The sequence below is a fragment of the Raphanus sativus genome, chromosome 3 (genome assembly GCF_000801105.2).
Source record: "Raphanus sativus cultivar WK10039 chromosome 3, ASM80110v3, whole genome shotgun sequence".
In the NCBI taxonomy this organism is placed as follows: domain Eukaryota; kingdom Viridiplantae; phylum Streptophyta; class Magnoliopsida; order Brassicales; family Brassicaceae; genus Raphanus; species Raphanus sativus.
Genome location: NC_079513.1, coordinates 18,939,405 through 18,959,322, shown reverse-complemented (window position 1 = coordinate 18,959,322; position 19,918 = coordinate 18,939,405). Strand labels below are relative to the sequence as shown.

At 34.2% G+C, this 19,918-nt stretch overlaps 1 protein-coding gene and 1 pseudogene across 1 annotated transcript; one reads left to right on the top strand and one right to left on the bottom strand.

The window, feature by feature from the left end:
- Window positions 1–334: 334 nt before the first annotated feature.
- Window positions 335–1,321, bottom strand: LOC130509179 (SUMO-conjugating enzyme UBC9-like). The gene is made up of 2 exons (XM_057004901.1): window positions 957–1,321; window positions 335–855 (listed from the first exon to the last, which is right to left on the bottom strand). The coding sequence occupies exons 1-2, from the start codon at window positions 1,266–1,268 to the stop codon at window positions 625–627; spliced, it is 543 nt and encodes a 180-aa protein (XP_056860881.1). The 5' UTR covers window positions 1,269–1,321; the 3' UTR covers window positions 335–624.
- Window positions 1,322–17,453: 16,132 nt separating this feature from the next.
- LOC130510065 (receptor like protein kinase S.2-like) overlaps window positions 17,454–19,918 on the top strand; it is a 2,651-nt pseudogene continuing 186 nt past the window's right edge.

The following is a 19,918-nucleotide window of genomic DNA, read 5'->3' as shown; positions in this document are numbered from 1 at the left end:
TGAGTTTGATCCGAGGTGCGCGGCACGGTTATTTTAATGTTTTTATCTATAAAATAATATTGTTCGTCGAATGTTTATATCCAGTTTTTAAATAATAAAAATGGTGTTTAGCGGATATGTTGAATTGTAACAATTATTATAAAGCTTCAACACCTTTCTATTTGTTGCAAGTATTATCTTCAGACACGACCATTTTACATTTAGCAAGCTACTACGTATTTATAGAAAAAGTAGAAATATAGCTCTCAACCAAAACAAGTCTACGTTTCATAAACAACCACCTCCTTATAGATATATAAAAACTTTAGATCAAATTCTGTGTTTTACTTAGTTTTATTCGAAGAGTGATGTTGTCTAAAAACCTGAAGATTGTTGTGTCTTTGGCATTTTTGGTTGCAATGGTTCTTGCAGCAATTAAGACTACCGAAGCCAAAGTAATACGCTGGTCTGGATTATAAAAATATGGTTGTTGTTTGCAGAATTTGTTATATTCTTCTTTTTTCTTTTGTGAAATGCAGAATTTGTTATATTCATATATTGCAATATGTACTATTACCTTTTAATTAATTCATTCTTTAAGTAATATGTACGTATAAGCACACACAAAATTTATGAAAGTAATCATCAAGCATTTGCATATTCCAGAGTCCACATTCTCGCAATCTTCTCGTAAGCGTTCCGGTCTTGCAGGTACACCTTCACGGCAGGATTGCTAGGAACAAATGGCTCGACCGGGTTCGAGAGGACCGAACATATGGATAAGAGTACCAAATCGATCCTCAAAGTTGGTGACCATTGCGACCCCAATATATCGATACTAATTACTCCATTTTCGTTGATGTTAGGATGAAATATCTGAAAAATTAATTAAAATATAAAAATTTGAACCGGTTATTCCAAGATCAAACCGGATATTAAACATAACCGAAAGACTACTTAAACCGGGATTTTCCTACCTTGGTGTTGAATACGATCTTGGGTGGTTTGAATGGATATTTGGTTGGGATGTGAACAGAGACGGCGAAGACACCGTTTTCGAACGGGCAGTCCTCCGGTCCGATGAGGTTTGCTTCCCACCGGAAAACATTTGCCGGCGAAGCCAACCGTGAGATGACGTATGTCTTGAGTATTTCATCTTGCATTTGTGATTCTTTCAAGAGCCTCTTCTCCCCACACCAAGAAACCGATGATTCTTTAGACTTAGGTTTGTTAGATGCGGCGGCCCGAGATGTATTTCGCCGGAAACTTAAAGTTCGAAATATTCCCATCTCTCTGTGTGTTTATTGTTGCAACCTTGATCTCTCTCTCTTACATTCAGCATATATATAATATAGTATAAAGATTACAGCAGTTGCGTATTAATCACCTTCAAGTTTCAACAGCTATGAATAGTTGAAAAGGATATATAATGCTGAATGTATAAACTACACGGTGGATTCTACGTTTCTTTTCTTGGATAAAGCACTTTTTAATGGAAAGCTGATACAAAGGTGGTCGCGTTTTTTACCCATTAGCAAACGATTATTTATTTTAAAGATAAATCATTTTAAATATGCAAGTAACGATATTTATACCTCAAATATAATGTGTTTGATTTTATCTGTGTGTTCCACTCTTTTATTAACTTTATTTATCTAAAATCATGTTGTCACATACTGTTTTATATTTTTTTCTATATCGTTATTATATTTTTAATAAAATATAATATATACAGGATTTTAATTTTTATATTATTTTAAATTTAGTTATTATTATTTTTACATTCTATAAGGTAATGTTATAAAAGTAATCAGTTTTAATAATTCGAAACTAAAATGACTGATTTAAATATTATAAAATTAATATAAATATATATAATGCAGTTTTTATCTTCTTTTGATAATGATTTTTTATTTTTTGTTTAACATATATTTGTTATACCGATTTGATTTGCTAGATCTGCATTGTTTCATCTGAGATCTTAATTAGTTTGGATAAAAAATTTAAATTTATTTATATTTTTCCCATCTCACCATGCAGATATTGTAATCAATAATTAACGCCTAACTTCCTGAATATTTTTATAAAAAAACTACTAATGAATTATTTAAATAACAACGACACGAATTAACAAAACTAAACAGTTTTAGATCGAATGAAGTTCTTGCTGGTTTAATACTAAAAACTAGACGGTGGCACAACTTGAATAACGTTTCACTGGTGACATATGCATCGTGGATTTTAGTTACAAAAGGCAAGTGCGAATCACCAACACATTTCCATCTCAAAGAAAACAAAAAACAAGGACACTTATAAATAAGGAATATATCATATTATTAACTGAGAATATATTTATAGCCAGCTTTGGATTCTTATGCAAAATTAGATACTCCCTCTGTCCCATTTTAAGTGCAGTTTTAGGATCTTGCACACTAATTAAGAAAGCAAACAAAATATCTAAACTAACCTTATTTATTACTCCCTCTGTCCCATTTTTGGTTTTCATGTTAAATAATTAGAAGTAAGTTAGTTATATAGAGTTTAAACACGAAATGATGTTTATAATATCACCGGACCAAATATAGCTGTCGCGTGTAATATAAATTTGAATTACGGGAGTCATTATACAAAGTAGTTTCCATTCCACTAAGAATTCTGAGCTGGATCACACTATATGTATCTTCTATATAGGCTTAGTATTCATGAATATGTTAATATCAAATATGTATTTTTATTCTTGAAACAATGATGCGCTAATGCATGCTGAATAATCTTGACGTAATTTAATTGATGTAATTTGTATCTTTATCAAAACTCGAACAAGAGTAACAATTGTAAATTGAATTCGGTTCGGTTCGATTCTATTTGATTCTATTCAATTCTCTATTATTTTAGTCAAATAAACCCTTATCATCGTTGAAACGAAATTATACTACTAACTCTAAACAGATATTGAATATTTTCGAAAAAACTCTAAACATATATCTTTGTAGTAGACTTAGGTTCCGAATGATAACAATCCAGTATTGAACAAACAGTACAATTGCGGTGCAGTTCTAACAATTATAAAAACGTATAAATATATAATATATGTAAAGATTTTTATTATTGTTAACTACAGTGCAATTAGAAACATTATGAATCTTAATCTATAAATCTAAAATTCGATGTGGCTTGTGCCAATGGTAACACCATAATTGATTGATGAGCTCTGAACACTGGCTGCAAGTGACGTGTCCATCAAATCATCGGTCATTTCAATAGGGTTTGTAGAAATTATCGCAGTAGCGTGATGTCAGTGATGAGCCGTCTACTTGTGATTTGTCTTGAGTTTTCGAATATTTTGAAAAGTTGAAGATTACTCCCTTAATGCTTTTGAAAATCTGACCATTTAAATGGACTATAATTTTTATAATAATTAAATTTAAGAATCTAGTAAAAACCCAATCTGATTAGGAAACTTCTTTTTTTTTATTTTACAAACAACTTGTGCAACTAAAAAAACAAAGAAAACATATATGTTTGTTTCAACTAAGCGAAGCCAATATATAGTCTCATCCTCATCCACACACTATCTCGTGCATAAACCATTGGGTTATATTCAACATTTACTAGATTGGGGTTTATTCAAATAGGACTTTTAGAAAATTTTGGCATTTGATTAATCCTTTGTTATTCAAATACTTCATCCGTTTCAATATACTTGATGTTTTAGAAAAGTTTTGTTGTTTCATAATAAATAGATGATGTTTACATAAATCTATGTAACTTTAACTTTATCAAAAACTGTGTAACCAATTGAGTTTTTATTATTTCTATTTATAATTAAATAAACTAGTTTTAAATTGTAGTTTAGTAATACTTTTAATAAGAAATAGTTTTCAAATCATGTGTTATTGAAAATGGAATTTGTGGAGAGTTATTAAACACCACTTGAAATCCCCTGTTATTCAATTGATAATTTATAAAAATTATATCAAATTCCATGTTATTCAAAGACAACTAATATTTGGAAAGAACAATTTGCAAATAAGATTTGAGTATAGTTCATGTTAAGTTCCAGTTTAAAAAAATTCCTATAGAATACCATCTCTATAGTTATTTGAGGAGAATTGAAAAAGAACATTTTTCAGAAATGTTATCGTTTATCTTATGTCTAAACACATGTCAATGAAAATTTTGCTCCTTGATTGTTTTGTAACTCCTCTTAAATCTATACCTATGTTTTATAACCAGTAATTTCATCACTTGCATCTAGAATATTGATTGATCGCGTAGCGGACGAGACGGAGCGAGTGCGGGGGAGTTCATAGATCTCACTCATGGATCTCTTTTGATTTATCTCATTTATGAAGCTTTCACCATCGTCTTGCCGTAGAAATGTTGATTGATTCAAGCTGCCACGCCCTTGGATCACTTCGACATGGTGTGAATCAAGGAAAGGGGAGAGATGTTGCTGACTTTATGAAGATCTGGACACTTGGTGATTGATTCGAAGAGAGGCAACTGAGGAAAGGCGCTGTGTTGGCGGTTTCATTTGGTTTCTCGAAGTACTAATGGGGACGATATTAACTAAAGAATATCCTCAAAGGAGGTCTGAGAAGATTTGTTCAAGCTTGGCTTTGTCTTACTGCCAGGTTTACTTTGTTTCAAAAGATACATAGATCATCATGATAGGTCTGATTATGTTTATTCATGGCTTCGGACTTTGGATAAGAGTTATGTTACTATAAATTTGTGGCGGTTATGGGTGTACGAGTGTGCTTTAAGCTTCATATATACTTTTCTAAAATTATATTTGGATATACTCTTGATGCTCTGCTGTGGGGTTACTGCTGCAGGGCTCTTGAGTTCATAGGATTCTGGTGTTCATGTTCTTTTGATAGCTTTACTTGTTTCTGCAGTCCTAATTAAGAGAACTGATATTGGTCTTTTTCTCATCGGTTCTTACCTCTGCTAGATGTTATTCTCCAACTTGTATGTAGTTATTTACTATTGGATTCTTGAACTTCAGAGACGTCTATACCTTTCCATTGCTTGGAAGTATACCTTAGTTCCAATCCTACATGATGAGGTTTCCATTGGAGCATTGTTGAATATAATTCCTTTTTGTATCCAGGGATGAAGGCGTTTTCGAAGTTATTGAGAGTTTACAAGCAGAGTCACATGTCTTGGTTGGTTTACTCAGATAGAACTCTTCAAAGGTGAAACTCTCCCGGCTTACTCCAACGATATTCCCGAACTGCAAAGTCTATGGACTGCGGCTTGTGACATCTAAAGAAGCCGAACTTCTTTGCAAGTGACGTTCTCTGTTTTTTCAACATAAAACTTTCCCATCTTTAATTTTTTGGAAAACTGATCATCAGCGATCATTGTGTATACCATTTAATAAATCTTACATTTCAAAAAAAAAAAACTAAATTACCGTTTCAAATTACCTAAATAACTCTGAAATCTATAAAACACTTCAAAGATATTTTATCAATTCACCTGAAGATTTTGATCGTATTTTTATTTTTATTAAAGTAACCCATATAATTTAAAATACAAAATACTAAAGTCGGTATCTGTTAAATATCGAAAGATGTATGTGTGAATATCATCGATGAGGAAAACCTTCAGTCACGGTATAAAGCCAATTTTAGTTGGAAGTAGGTGTCTTCTTTATCGTTTTGTATATCATATATCTCAGGTCCCATATGATATAACAACGTCGATCAATCTAACAAAAGGTTCAAATTTTATCAATTAAATTAGTATTCCTTTTCTCAGTAAATATTTAATAACATAACAACCACTTTTAGCAAAAAAAAAAAAATAACAACCACTTACAGATTTTGGTATTGAGAAAATCGCATAATTTTTTTCGAAGTATCAACCACTAATATTTTATACATTATTTAAAAAATATTTTAAACCTTCAAATTGACACTTGTATCATAAAAAATATTCAATCTGATTTACTTGTATATCAAGTCAAAACTGTAACTGATATTGTTCAAAATTAATAACGTGTTGGTTGCTTCTTTTTAAATATATATTTTTTATGATTTTATTAATAAAATAAATATAAAAATACAGAAAATATAAAAAATCATTAAAAACTCAAAACAAATCATAAAAGTCACTAAAATTCATAAAAAATAAAAAATCATAATATATATATTTTTATTAATAAAATAAGTATAAAATACGGAAAATATAAATAATCATAAAAATCATAAAAGTTCACAAAAATAAAAAAATCACAAAAATCAACAATATTTTTTTGTGAATGTTTTGATTTTTATGAATTTTAAGTGACTTTTTATGATTTATTTAGAGTTTTTATGGATTTTTGGTATTTTTATATTTATTGTATTAGTAAAATCATTTAAATATGTTTTTTAAAAAAGCAAACCGACACTTCGTCAATTTTGAATAATAAATGTTATAGTTTTGACTTGATGTACAAATAAACCAGATTGAAAGCCATTTTTATGATACAGATACCATTTTAAACGTTTAAAATGCTTTTTAAATAAGTTTAAGGTTTAAAATGTCGGTGGTTGCCACTTTGAAAGTTTTTTATGCGTTTTTCTCTTTTGGTTTTAGTTATTTTTATTTTAGTTTTTGGTTTTTGGTTTTTAGATTTGTATATTTGATTTTGGTTTTAGTTTTTGGTGTCTGATATTTATATTTTAGTTTGAAACTTTAAATTTTTGATAGTACTGTATTTTCTACTTTTACAAAATATGATGATTAGTTATAAAACAATGCAATAAAAAAAGTAATAATATGTTGAAGTTTATATTTTCTATTAAAATGTATTAAAATATTATAATTGTTGTTCAAGATTAAAGATATATCAAATTTTTATTTTAGTTAATTATATTTTTGACAAAAATATATTTTACCAAAACATAGAGTGAAACCATATCTGTCAATACATATGGTAAAAAAAATTTACATTTAGTATCATGTTTTGGAGGGTTCAAAAACACCTAAAAACTAGTCTGTCTATTTTATAGAAAAACTTTTTGGCAGAATCTTGATTGGATAAAGATAAATATTGAAAAAAATATTTTTAAAACTAAAGACATCAACACTTACGAACTCTTCACGTATCATAACAAACACTAAGAGCATCTTTAATGGGATAAATAGAGGGATATAACTTAGGAATAAAAAATTAATAAAATAATGTAAGAGGTGAAGTTTAGTAATAGTTAGTAGTAAGATAAATGAGAGGATATAGAACTTGTATCTTAATAATTATATAATCTAATAATATTAAAACATATAATAATTTTTAAAACATTAAAAATAATTTTAAATTGAAAACATAAAAAAGTAATACTAAATTTTATTTGAAAATAAAAAGATACCCAAAATACAATTCCAAATTATTATGAAAAAAAATGAAAGATAAAAATGAAAAATATGAAAAGAAACAAACATATTAATTAAAGCATACAAACATTTTATTTTCCAAAAACAAAACCAATGAAATTATGCCACATCACTCTAATAACCTCGCTAAAACGCTTCTTGTCCCGAGATATACATCTCAAATCACTGTTTCAATTGTTCACTAGAGCCGTGTCTTCTCCCCTTCAAAAATGCGTTTGCAGGCCACCAAAATGAATAAATTTAAGGGCAACACTTTTAAGACAAATTGTTTGATGTAGCAGGTTAATTTTTATGTTTATTAGCACATCTCTGACGATCACAAATGTCTGTCTCCTTAGGACATCAGCAACGGTAAGGATGTATTATATTTTCTCATTGATAAAAATATAATAAAAGAAGAAAGAGAAAGTACAGTAGAAAAGAAAAGTATGAAAAAATTTCTACACTTCTTATATTTTTAGTGGTGTAGTTTCTTTTCTTTAAAAGATGTTAAATAGTTGTTTTTAAAAATAATAATATAATTAACTGACAGATTGTGTTTGAGAACATTAACGTTGTGATGTTCTTAGTTTTCAAATAATTTTCGTGCGTCTTGATTTCTTGTGAAGGAAGAAAACTTCGCTTAGGAATGCTTTTTGTGTCAAGGGTACGGTGGTACGCTTTTTTTTTTTTGCTAAATGGTAAATATCATTACGAAAATGAAGGTTGAGGTTACAAAATGTTGAAACAAACTGTACACCTCTAAGCTTGATTACACGGCAAAAAAGTTAAAAACATGTAAGCAAGAAGCAATCAAGCTTGAATCCGTTCTGCCATGGAGCGAACAGGACAGCAAGACTCGATACAAACTTGAAGAGTTGGGTGAAAGGTCAGAAGCAATGAGGCAGATGGAGAGGCCCGAAGAAACCAAAGAGCAAGGGACACGATGCTAGCAGGAAGAGGTTTCAACCAGCTGCCTGAACCAATACCTTCCTCTGCGACACCGAGACAAGCCCGCTCAAGGACCGCCCTCTAAGTCCGGGCTGGGCAAACCCTGAACACAAAATCCGCTACAGACAGGACAACACGAAACCACGGGTGGTTAATAGCGCTCAACTAACTTCACCGCACTCGTCCTCTAAGCCAGTTAATGAAAGGGGCAGCATCACCACTTACGGGCCTTACTCCTTCCTCCAACCGCAAGGTGGGACCTTAATCTCTGATAGCTCAAACAACACCATTACCATACTCGCTTCGACCTAAGTATCAACCCATTCTCACAAGAAACGCCAATCAACTACAAAGGGGGGGGGGGGAAGAGGAGCTAGCTAAAGCATCAATTCACTAGCCAGAAAGCCTAGATTGACCCGAAAGGAGAATCATCTCATCAATCAGAGTCTGAGGTCCCAGGACCTCTTTTATCTTAGACTCAGCAGACCCAATTTTACTTCTGAATCGATAATGGTAAGAAGCGACTTTTAGAAACCTCGCCGAAGGGGTGACTTTGATGTTGGGAGAGGAGGCACGCTCACCAGTGGAGAGAGGATTCATGGTGTCGACCCAGTCGCAGAGAAGCCTAGACACGAACCTTCCAACTCGCCACCGCACTGTAGACAGAGCCACACATAGTGCGTACGATAACACCAGCAATCGAGACACATCACCAACAGACCACGACGGAGAGGAAGTTGGATTGACGGGAGTATGAGAGCCCTCTCGCAATGCCTAGAGGCACCGGAGAGGCAAGGCAGAGGCTGAGGAGAAAAACGAGAGAAACTAGGTTTGGGAGAGAAATTTGGGGGCGCGTTAGGTGGACGCGCCTCTACGGTGGTACGCTTAAGAGTGTTTGTCTGAGAAATTACCACATGTACATTATTCTCTTATGCTTTTATAGACGGAATTGCTTTCAATATACTTATATTAAACTTAAACAATTGTGATTCTATTAAACCTCGTAAGATTGTATACTTTTAACTTTTGCGACTGAAAGTGAATAATCATGTCTCAAAAAACTATAAAGAAATGGAGTGAAACCATATTTGTCAATACATTTAGACTTTTTAATTAACTTTATAGTTGAAATAACTGGCCAAAAGGTCATACTTATTAACTACTATGATCAGATCATGAGTGAGTAGCAGTTGCAACAATTACACTAAGAGATTCTAAAACCCCAATCTTCTCATTGGCTGTAATTAATTAATGAAAGCCAAAAAAAAGAATGAAAAAGAGGTAGGCCAACGACATAACCCAACCTCTCCTAGCTAGTAGAATTATTAAACAAATATAAAACAAAAGAAGCTATAGGTTCCACATTTTAAAACAAACTGTATACTATGTTCTTTTTTTTTTTGCTAAAATATATACTATGTTAATTTTCAATGTTTTTTCTTTTGTTAACAACTATCTTCGATATATTTTATGTTTGTCTTTTTCAATATATGGTTTCTAAATATAAACTAACTTGATGCTTAGCAAAATAAAAGTTTTCTCCATTTTGTATATAGTTTAACTCAATTTTAATTCTCGTGAAGGCAGAATAAATAACTTTATGTATTCGGAAGAACAAAAAATACAAAGATTTACTTACATATAGAAAGTAGCAATTTTATAAGCTCATTTGATGTGCTCCCTTATCTTATTGCATTTATTGGTACTTTGGTAGCACTATGTCCTCTTCTCAATCCTTTTAAAGTTTTTCAAATTCCAACTGTTCTAATATTGACTTCTCCAGTGACAAAAACCAACAATAATTGCAAGAAAATAAAGGATTGCGCCATTTGTTGCGCCGGCCCAAAGCTTTCATATTCTTTTACTGGCAACGTTTTTGGAAAAAAGTCGGTATAAATGTATAGTATTATTTTTTAATTGTTACAAAATGTCAAGTACTAATTAACTTTTGGTGCCTACTGGTATCTTTTCTTATGTTTTGTTGCTGGTATGTTTGATTCAATAATGTAAGAACAGTTATGAATGAAATACAAGTGTTAAAAAAAAATTAACTTTTGATGCGGATGTTTATTAATGGTGTACAATATTCAAAGAGGGAGTACTAAATTTTATGAAATTTTGGAAGTGCAGTGCACAAGCTCTTTGAATATTTTTGAATATTTTTTTTTCTCAAAAAAAAAAAAATTCAAAGAGCTTTTGCACTGCACTTCCAAAATTTCATAAAATTTAGTACTCCCTCTATTTTCATAATAAATTTTGTTTAAGATTTTTGCACACAACTTAAAAACTGATTAAATTTTCTGTGTAACCTCTATTTAATACTTTATTTGGTTTGATTTTAGTAATTAATGAGCTAACAGTAATGGTAAAAATTGGAAAAAAATATATTAATATTTCCATGAAAATATAAAATGACATTTATAATGAAACAAAAATTAAAAATTAAATGACATTTATTATGAAACGGAAGAAACATTTGTTGTTTTTGTTTAATTTATATCCAAATAATGCTAAACTAAACATCACAATATAATAACATCTCTTGGTCATTGCTATTTTCACATCTATATACTATAAGAGCATTTCCAAAAACTTTTTTATATTAAGATTTGACAAAAACTTCAAAAGTAAGGTTTGAGGGTGTTTCTCTCCAAAAGTAAAACCTTATAATAAACCTTAAAACTTTTATATTTTACATAATATTCTTTATGTTTAACAAAACTTAAGTAGAAGCATACATCTTTATGATAGCTATAAAATATCCAACAAAATTATTGTAAAACATATTAATTTGCACCAGAGATTTATGGAAAATATTTTGGTGATATTGGAGGTCCATGATCAAATTTACCTGAATATTAGTGTTTTTTATTATGTAATATTTTATTTTTTATAATATTTTATTTTGTGTAATATTCTATTTTTAATTTCTTGTTTTTTTTATTTGTTTTCTGTAATATTATCTTTGTATAGTATTTATTATAGTGTTAATTAAATATTTTGGTATCAAAAGGACTAAACTGATCAAACAAGAAAGTTATTAACTTTATCTAAAAGCTACATAGATACAAGGACTGGAAAAGTAAGAAACTTTAAGTATAAGGTTTTAAGATTGCTTTTGGAGTGCACAAAACCTTATATTTGAAGTTTTAAGAGGGCTTTTAGAAATGCTCTACCAAAATGCTCTAATAGAGGAAAAAGTGCTCAATCACATCTCTGTTTTAATTTCTGAAATAAAAATTGATATTTTCTTTTATTTATAAAAGAAAAAATAGCATTCATCTATCATAGAATCATACTTTAGTTTAAGCAAATACATAACTTTATGAAAATCTTGTAAAAGTAAAAAGTAAATAGGGTTAGTTATCAATTTTCATAATAAACATTCTTGTTGTAAAATTAAAATAGAATATTTTGAAATTATTTCTTTATAGAGATAAAAGAATACATCGAAGAAAAACACATCTCTATTTTAAAATACTCTATTTAGAGATAGAAATAAGGAAATACAATGGAGATTATCTACGAGTATCATCAAGCATATTAACTATTTTTAAGATGGTAGAAATTGCCTACCCCATGATTTTACATTAAGTTCTGTGCAGAGATCGCTCATTAGAATGTGGGTGGCTAAGAGCATCAATATTGGGGGGTTTTAAAAGAGCCCTTAAGGGAGAAGGGGAGGGGACCAAGACAAAAAATGAAGGGAAAGCCCTATGTAAGGGCTGCCCTTACACAGCCCTTACATATTCATGACCAAAAAAAAAAAAAAAAAAAAAAAAAGATCGGGGACTTTGTGGAGGGACACCAATAATGATGGTCTAAGGACAAAAGTAGGTGAATTTGGATCGTGCGGTCTTTGTTTCCAAAGAAGTAAAAATAAAGTTAATTTGGGGTCTTTTCGTTTTCATGAATTGTTAATCATTTAAGAGACAAGAACTCGACACAAGTGACTGGGAGAGGATCACATGTGTTTTGACGTCATATTCATAAAATGGATGAAACTTAAAATCGTTTGGCTGATTGGATTGATTATTCATTTCATACTATTGGGGTTTAATCAAATTAATAATCGTGTTTAATCTTGCTTTTATATATTGAGTTATTTTCATCCTAGGGCAGTATCAAGTTTTTTATTACAACATAAAACAGTTATTGTTTTTAGGGTAGTTTTTTGAAACTATAAGCTAATTACATTTACTTTTCCAACTAAATGGATCCCACAATTTTAAACTCTTTTCTTTTCCTTCTCACTGTCTTCTCTTTCTCTCTTCTCTCTCTTTAATCTTTTTTTTTATTTTTTTTCCACTTTTAGCTTTATTTCATATATGATCCCTTAACTTTAAAATATATTAATTTATACTCTCGTCATTTTTTATTTGCAAATATCTCTTTCAAATTGACTCCTCACTTTTTAATTATAAAAATCATATCTTCCATGATTACACGAACATGTTTTTGAACTTCTAGAAATTTACTATTCGATTTTTAACTTTCCAAATTGCAAAAATAGCCCCTTAATATATACATGTGTACATGTGTACACGTGGACATCGAAACTTTTATTTATACATGGACATTTATTGTACACATGGACATCGGACTTCATTGTACACATGAACATCGAAAATGTATGTTCAGTGAATATGTATGTTCATTAAAAAATTTGGTGTACATAGTTGGACATCAGACTTTATTGTACACATGGACATCGAAGTTTATTGTTACAGTTCATTTTTGTTGTTGACATGGACATTAGAGTTTAATGTACACGTGGACATCAAACATGTATGTTCGGTGAACATTTTGTTTATGCATGGACATATGATTTTATTGTACGCATGGAAATCGCCTTTTAATGTACACACGAGCACATGCAGGAATGTTCATTATGGAAGCTGTGGAACATGGCCACTAATATATACACATATTTACAGCCTTGACTCAAAGGACTATTGATTGTACACATGTACATAACATGTATGTTCTTTGAATATTTTGTTGTACAAAGATAATAGTTTATGAATGGACACCGTCATATTTATTGTACACATGGACATATCTATGTTGTGTACACAAGGGCAGAGGCATGGTTGTACATTGTGGACGCTTTGGAATATGAGAACTAACATATACACGTGTGTACGGCCTGTGCAGAGGACTCAAAGTACATTTGGAAGCCCAATATGGTATACATGGACACATACATGATTATACATTGTACACGCGGTGGTAGATGGACACTAAGGTCAACATGGGCGTAGGCATTCATTGTAAACATGTACACACCTAGTAGGTACCGTGTACACTATGTGGTTCATGAACACTAATGCCAGTGTGTACATATGTATTTCACTGTCCACATGTACAATGTAGTATCCATGGTTGCTCTCGAGCTTTCGTGATAGCTGGAGTTGCGTCGGAGATGAACAAAGGTCACAAAGAAGATAAATCCTGACGAATAAGGAGGATCTGAGACATGAATGTGGTGGCGTAATCCTAATTTCTTGGTGTTGTCTCATGTGAATGCGTGGTGGTGGTCATGGTGGATGAATTTCTTGATTTTCATAGTCTGGTCCATGGTGGATGATGAGCATTCTACAACGTCTTTGCCGTCGAAACTGCTCCATCGTGGTCTATCTCCGTCGTCACTACACCAAATTCAACGTCTGTGCCGTTGATGTCATTATCGTATATGTCACTATTACATCATCATCACCAGAGATATACCTTGACATATCTTAAAAGATAGATTGAGCAACAGAGAAAACAATTACATGTGATTTCTTTAGAAAAAATTATCAGAAGAATCAGATTTCAGTTTAGAAAAAAATAGAATGTTTGGGAGGAAGAAGACGAAGAAGAAAGATAGTGGGACCTATTTTGTCTATGATTATCTAGGCCATTAAATTATTTATAAGATGAAGGGTTGTGATGAAATCACCACTAAAAGAAATAAATAAAATAGAAAGAGAATAGAGTTGTATGGTTGAGATTATTTCTATTTAATACACTGGTTTGGTTAGTTATCAATTTAGTTCTGAATTGACTAATTTGTTTAGGAAAAAGAGAAGCTGTTAGAAGAAAGTGTCCTAGTAGCGATAACTGTCTTATTGTGTTAATAAAACTCATAAACTGTCTCTCAGTGTAATACTTTCTTATATATTTTCAAATGTCTATTTTATCTTAACACCTTATTCATGTTTTGTCTCCCACTTTCCTCCACTCAAGTTTGCGTACATCTGTTCTTTTTTTCTTTTGTTTGACTGTTAATTATGCTATTTATCATCGTTACAATAAGATGCAGCAGTGCATAAAAGCGGTAAAAGGTTAATTGATTTAATATTAAGTGGTATCAAAATTTGGAGGTAAAATTACATGTTCAGATAAGTCGTACATAGAAATCTCACGGGTTACAAAGAATTCTTCTGGTTTACTTGATCGCTTAGAAGAAAAACTGCATACATCACATATGGTAGACTTTAGAAAATTATCCCTTTTCTGCTAAATAAGAAAATTATCGTTGAAACCTAAAAAATTAGTTTCACCAAGGGAATAGTCTAGCCTCAAAGATATATAGAAAGTAAAAAAAGGTTCTCGTTATTTTTGAGTTGTATGTCAAGGTATATCATCATTAAAAACTTAAAACTTGTAATCAACGAAAAACAGCGCAGTGAATAATAAAATTAGTTTTTTCAGAAAAATAAAGAAATAATAAAATTACTGATTGTAATGGAGATGTGATGACTAGTAAAATCAGATAGACTTATTTTTCTCCATCTTCTCTCTAGAAGAAAAAACTTGCGAACAGTATCTCCGGCCGATGGTTTGGCTTTTTTAGCTACCGTCGGTCCGGCCAAAAACTTCCGTTCTTTTCTTGCTTTGTTTTTTATCGGCTCTAGTATCGGTTTGATGCGATCACTCTGTTTTTCTCCTTTTCTTCCGGCCATGCATTATCTTCTCCGGTGGTGGTCCGGGTATGATTTTTCCGGGAAACGGTGGGACATCCATCGATTATCGCCGGCGCATGTTTCTGGAGCCGTACCGTTTTCTCTATGGTAGTGGTCGCCAGCTTTCGATTCTCGAAGACGTGTTCGGGCTGTGGAAACTGTGTTTCTTTGCGGTGGTGATTGGCCGAATTCGGAGTATTATCCCTGAAGGTCGAGCCTTTTTATGAAGACCCCGAATCCTTTACCTCTGATATTGTTGTTGGAGGTGGATTCTCGGTGGTCCTGGTGTGTCCCGGTAGTTCCGGAGATGGGTTCTGTTCTGATTAACAGCGTCGACTTCTATCGAGACGGAAGTGGTGACTTGTGATTCCGGGGAGGTCTCGGATTTCGATCCCGGCGGCGACCTCCGCCAGGAGAGAAGACGAAGCATGCACCGCTGACACGCGCGTTCCTTGGTGGTTGAGGTTTCAACACGTGGAAGTGGGTAGGCGGTGTCGTTTAGGGCTTCATATTTCTATTGGGCCTGACGGTTTGCTGTAGCGCGGGATTTTGTAATCGTTTTTTAATGTTTGGGCCTTTCTGGACTTTGTAATATTTCCCTTTTATAATATATCAGATGGCAAAAAAAAAAAATGTGATGACTAGTAAGCTTATTCAAAAAGTTAGGCTTGAAAATGCTACTAGAACATTTTCACAAATGAGTATTATTAGTCTCTTTGAATTCATAGTTTTTGTTTCCTCACATTCGAATGAGCATATAAATAGATACCAAAATAGTCTGAACTCCTATGCATATAAAAACAACTAACAGGAACAATAAGTTTCTAGAAACCACAGATATATATATATATATATATATATATATTATATATATATATATATATAATATATATATATATATATATATATAATTTTTCTAGACCGTTCATGTCTATGTTTTCCTTTTGCTAAAGAGACCATTCATATCCGTTTACACGTGCAGAAATACAATTAAATGTAAAGTATTTTTTTTTTGTAAAATGTTAAACTATAAGAGATGAGAGGCAAATAGAGAAAAAATATTGGGAGACGAAGAAAAGTTTTTTTTTTTTTGCAAATAACGAAGAAAAGTTGGCCGTCTTAAATTTAAAGTATTCTCAACCAAGATCGGTCTGAAAGGCTCAGTACCAAACTAAGCCACCAGAAAATCTTCTTGATATTCGAGATCACAACAAGGGAATCGATCTCAAGACCTACATGGATGAAATTAACTACTATAATCTATAACACACAGCTTATAACAGTCAAATGTGATAATAGTTGGATCGCCTGCATATACCATCAAAGTCAGTCGCAGGTTAAGAAAAATCATGGATCAAAGGTTCTTAATGTGATGACAGTTAGAAAGTTTGAATTCAAGTGTAGCATTATGCTCGAGGAGAACGAATTCTCTACTAGTTGAATGTTGTGACATGTTTTGTTTGGCAGACCTCAAAAGTATCTGAATCTTTAGAACTCCACAAAAGCTTACTATATCTCATTGCCTTGTACTTGACTCATACAATAATAGCATCTCTATTAAAAATGGCATCTCTACTAAAGTTGTTAATATTTGTTGTCCTTGGTATTTCGTGTTAAAATTCCAACCTAAAACTAGCGCGTAATTTTATTTTTTGCTAAAGGTAGCGCGTACTGCTTTCAAACTCATTACACGTTCTTGAACCAAAAAAAAAAGAAGTTTATTTAAAATTTATATTACAAAATAAAACAAAAGAAACAAATAGAGGAAGACAAATTTAGACCGTCAATATTCTTCTCGACGACACGCTTAAAAGTTTGAAGAGGTCTTCTTCGGTCGCAGTTTTCTCAATACATAAATAAAACTTAAGTTTATTTCTGTATATATAGAACATTTTCTCAAAATCTCGAGGTTTTTTCTCACTAAAAACTCAACTACACCTACAAATTAAAATAAAGGAACTTTATACGAAAGAGATTGTGAATACTTGGCCATGACACATCACCTTAAATGACCAAACCCGATCTATGGTTTTGCTAATTTCAAACCACGCAAACCTAATCTTGTTGAAATTAATGCCACCAATATTCAAGAGAAAATAATAATATATACCTTTTTGAAACATTATATTAAATTTTCCACAACACACCTATATATCATATCAGTCATGCTGGCAAAAATCCATCATTAAATTTTGGACGGTCAAAGAAATCTAATAGATCGCCACATATATGTTTATAAAGCACATCATATCATAAACTCAATTCACATTTGATATCATTACACGTACACATGGCGCCAATGTCAGTGGACCGTCTCTGTTTCGTATTACCCGCGGAATCCGGCGAGTTAAAGCCCTCCATAAAGACGCCGGCGATGGTTGAGGAGACAAAGGAAGAGGAGAAGAAGACTCGTGACTGTGGACGTCAAGTCGTAAGTTCTGGTCGGAGATCTATTCCGGCGATTACACAGCTCCAAGTTGGTGAAAAGCTTGAATCTTTGTATCAGCGAGAGACATAAAGACTCCAACTTTCCAGAGATTAACGATAAACCCTTCACTGACATGGAAGGTGTTCAGCTCTCCGACAAGATCGGTGCCGAGAACCCGAGAATCTTCGGATACTCCGAGCTCTACATCGGCTCTAACGGTTTCAGCGACGAGCTGATCCTCGGAAGCGGCGGATTCGGCCGGGTCTACAAGGCGGTGCTGCCTAGCGACGGAACCACCGTGGCTGTGAAATGCTTGGCGGAGAAAAAAGGAGAGCAGTTCGAGAAAACGTTCGCGGCGGAGCTCGTCGCCGTAGCTCAGCTCCGGCACCGGAATCTAGTGAAACTGAGAGGGTGGTGTCTAAACGACGACGAATTGCTTCTGGTTTACGACTACATGCCTAACCGGAGCTTAGACCGGGTGCTTTTCCGTAGACCGGAGATGAACTCTAAATTCAAACCGCTGGATTGGGACCGGAGGGGTAAAATCGTAAAAGGACTCGCCGCGGCTTTGTTCTACCTCCACGAGCAGTTAGAGACGCAGATCATTCACCGAGACGTCAAAACGAGCAACGTGATGCTTGACTCCGAGTTCAACGCTCGGCTCGGAGACTTCGGCTTGGCTCGGTGGCTAGAGCACGAGGTGGAAGAGCCTGACCTCGATCCGAGTTACGACTCGGTCTCCTCCTTCAGAAACCACCAGTTCCGAGTCGCCGACTCGACTCGGATCGGCGGGACCATCGGGTACCTACCTCCGGAGAGTTTCCGCCGGAAGAAAACCGTCGCCACCGCTAAAACCGACGTGTTCAGCTTCGGCGTCGTGCTGCTGGAGGTCGTCTCCGGGAGACGCGCCGTGGACCTCTCGTTCCCGGAGGACAGGATCGTCTTGCTCGACTGGGTTCGGAGGTTATCCGATGACCGGAAAATACTCGCCGCCGGCGACTCTCGGCTGCCGAGAGGCTCTTACGCCGTCTCCGACATGAAGAGGATGATTCATCTCGCTCTCCTCTGCTCCTTGAACAGCCCGCATCTTCGTCCCAACATGAAATGGGTGATCGGAGCACTTTCCGGCGAATTCTCCGGTGACTTGCCGGCGTTACCTTCATTCAAAAGCCATCCTCTTTACATTCCTTTATCCTCTCTAAAATCAACCTCAACGTCGGCGACTACAACGACGACCACCGCGACGACGACGAACCCTACCACCTCCACGACGAGTTTAAACGCGTCTTCCGAGTCAACACCGTCGTCAGATTACGTCACTGCCCTCGAGGACTCTATTTACCAGACGGCGGAGACGGGAGAGAATCGTTATTTTACTAACAACAGCCGTCGGATGATGTCATCCAAGTCTTTCGTGTTGGACACGCCAAGGGAGATCTCGTACAACGACATCGTCTTAGCCACTGATAACTTCTCTGACGCGCGTCGTGTGGCTGAGGTTGATTTCGGTACGGCTTATTACGGTTTGCTAAACGGGATCAGAAAATTGTGGTGAAACGTCTCGGTATGACGAAATGTCCCGCGCTAGTGACACGGTTCTCCACCGAGCTGCTCAACCTAGGCCGGCTTCGACACCGTAACCTTGTCATGCTCCGAGGCTGGTGCACGGAGCACGGCGAAATGCTTGTTGTGTATGATTACTCGGCGAACCGGAAGCTGAGCCATCTTCTCTTCCACAGCGAGATGCCTGGGAACATGGTTTTGCGATGGAAAACCCGGTACAACGTGATTAAATCGCTTGCTTGCGCGATACGTTACCTCCACGAGGAATGGGACGAGCAGGTTGTTCACCGGAACATAACTTCTTCAACAATCTTTCTCGACAGAGACATGAATCCGCGGCTATGTGGATTCGCATTGGCCGAGTTCTTTATCTAGGAACGATCAGGCACATCAAGCTGCCAAGAAGAAGGGCTCAGCGCAAGGGATTTTTGGTTTATATGGCACCTGAATACATGGAGTCCGGCGAGGCAACGACCGCAGCTGATGTCTACAGCTTTGGCATGGTGATACTTGAGATGGTTACGGGCCAGCCCGCGGTGGACTATACGAGGAAAAAGGAAGACGCTCTTTTGGTGTTGAGAATCCGTGACTTGGTTGGTAACAAGAAAAAACCATTGGGAGGAGATTGCGGATGTACATCTAGATGATGAGTACGAGAGGCGAGAGATGGCCAGGG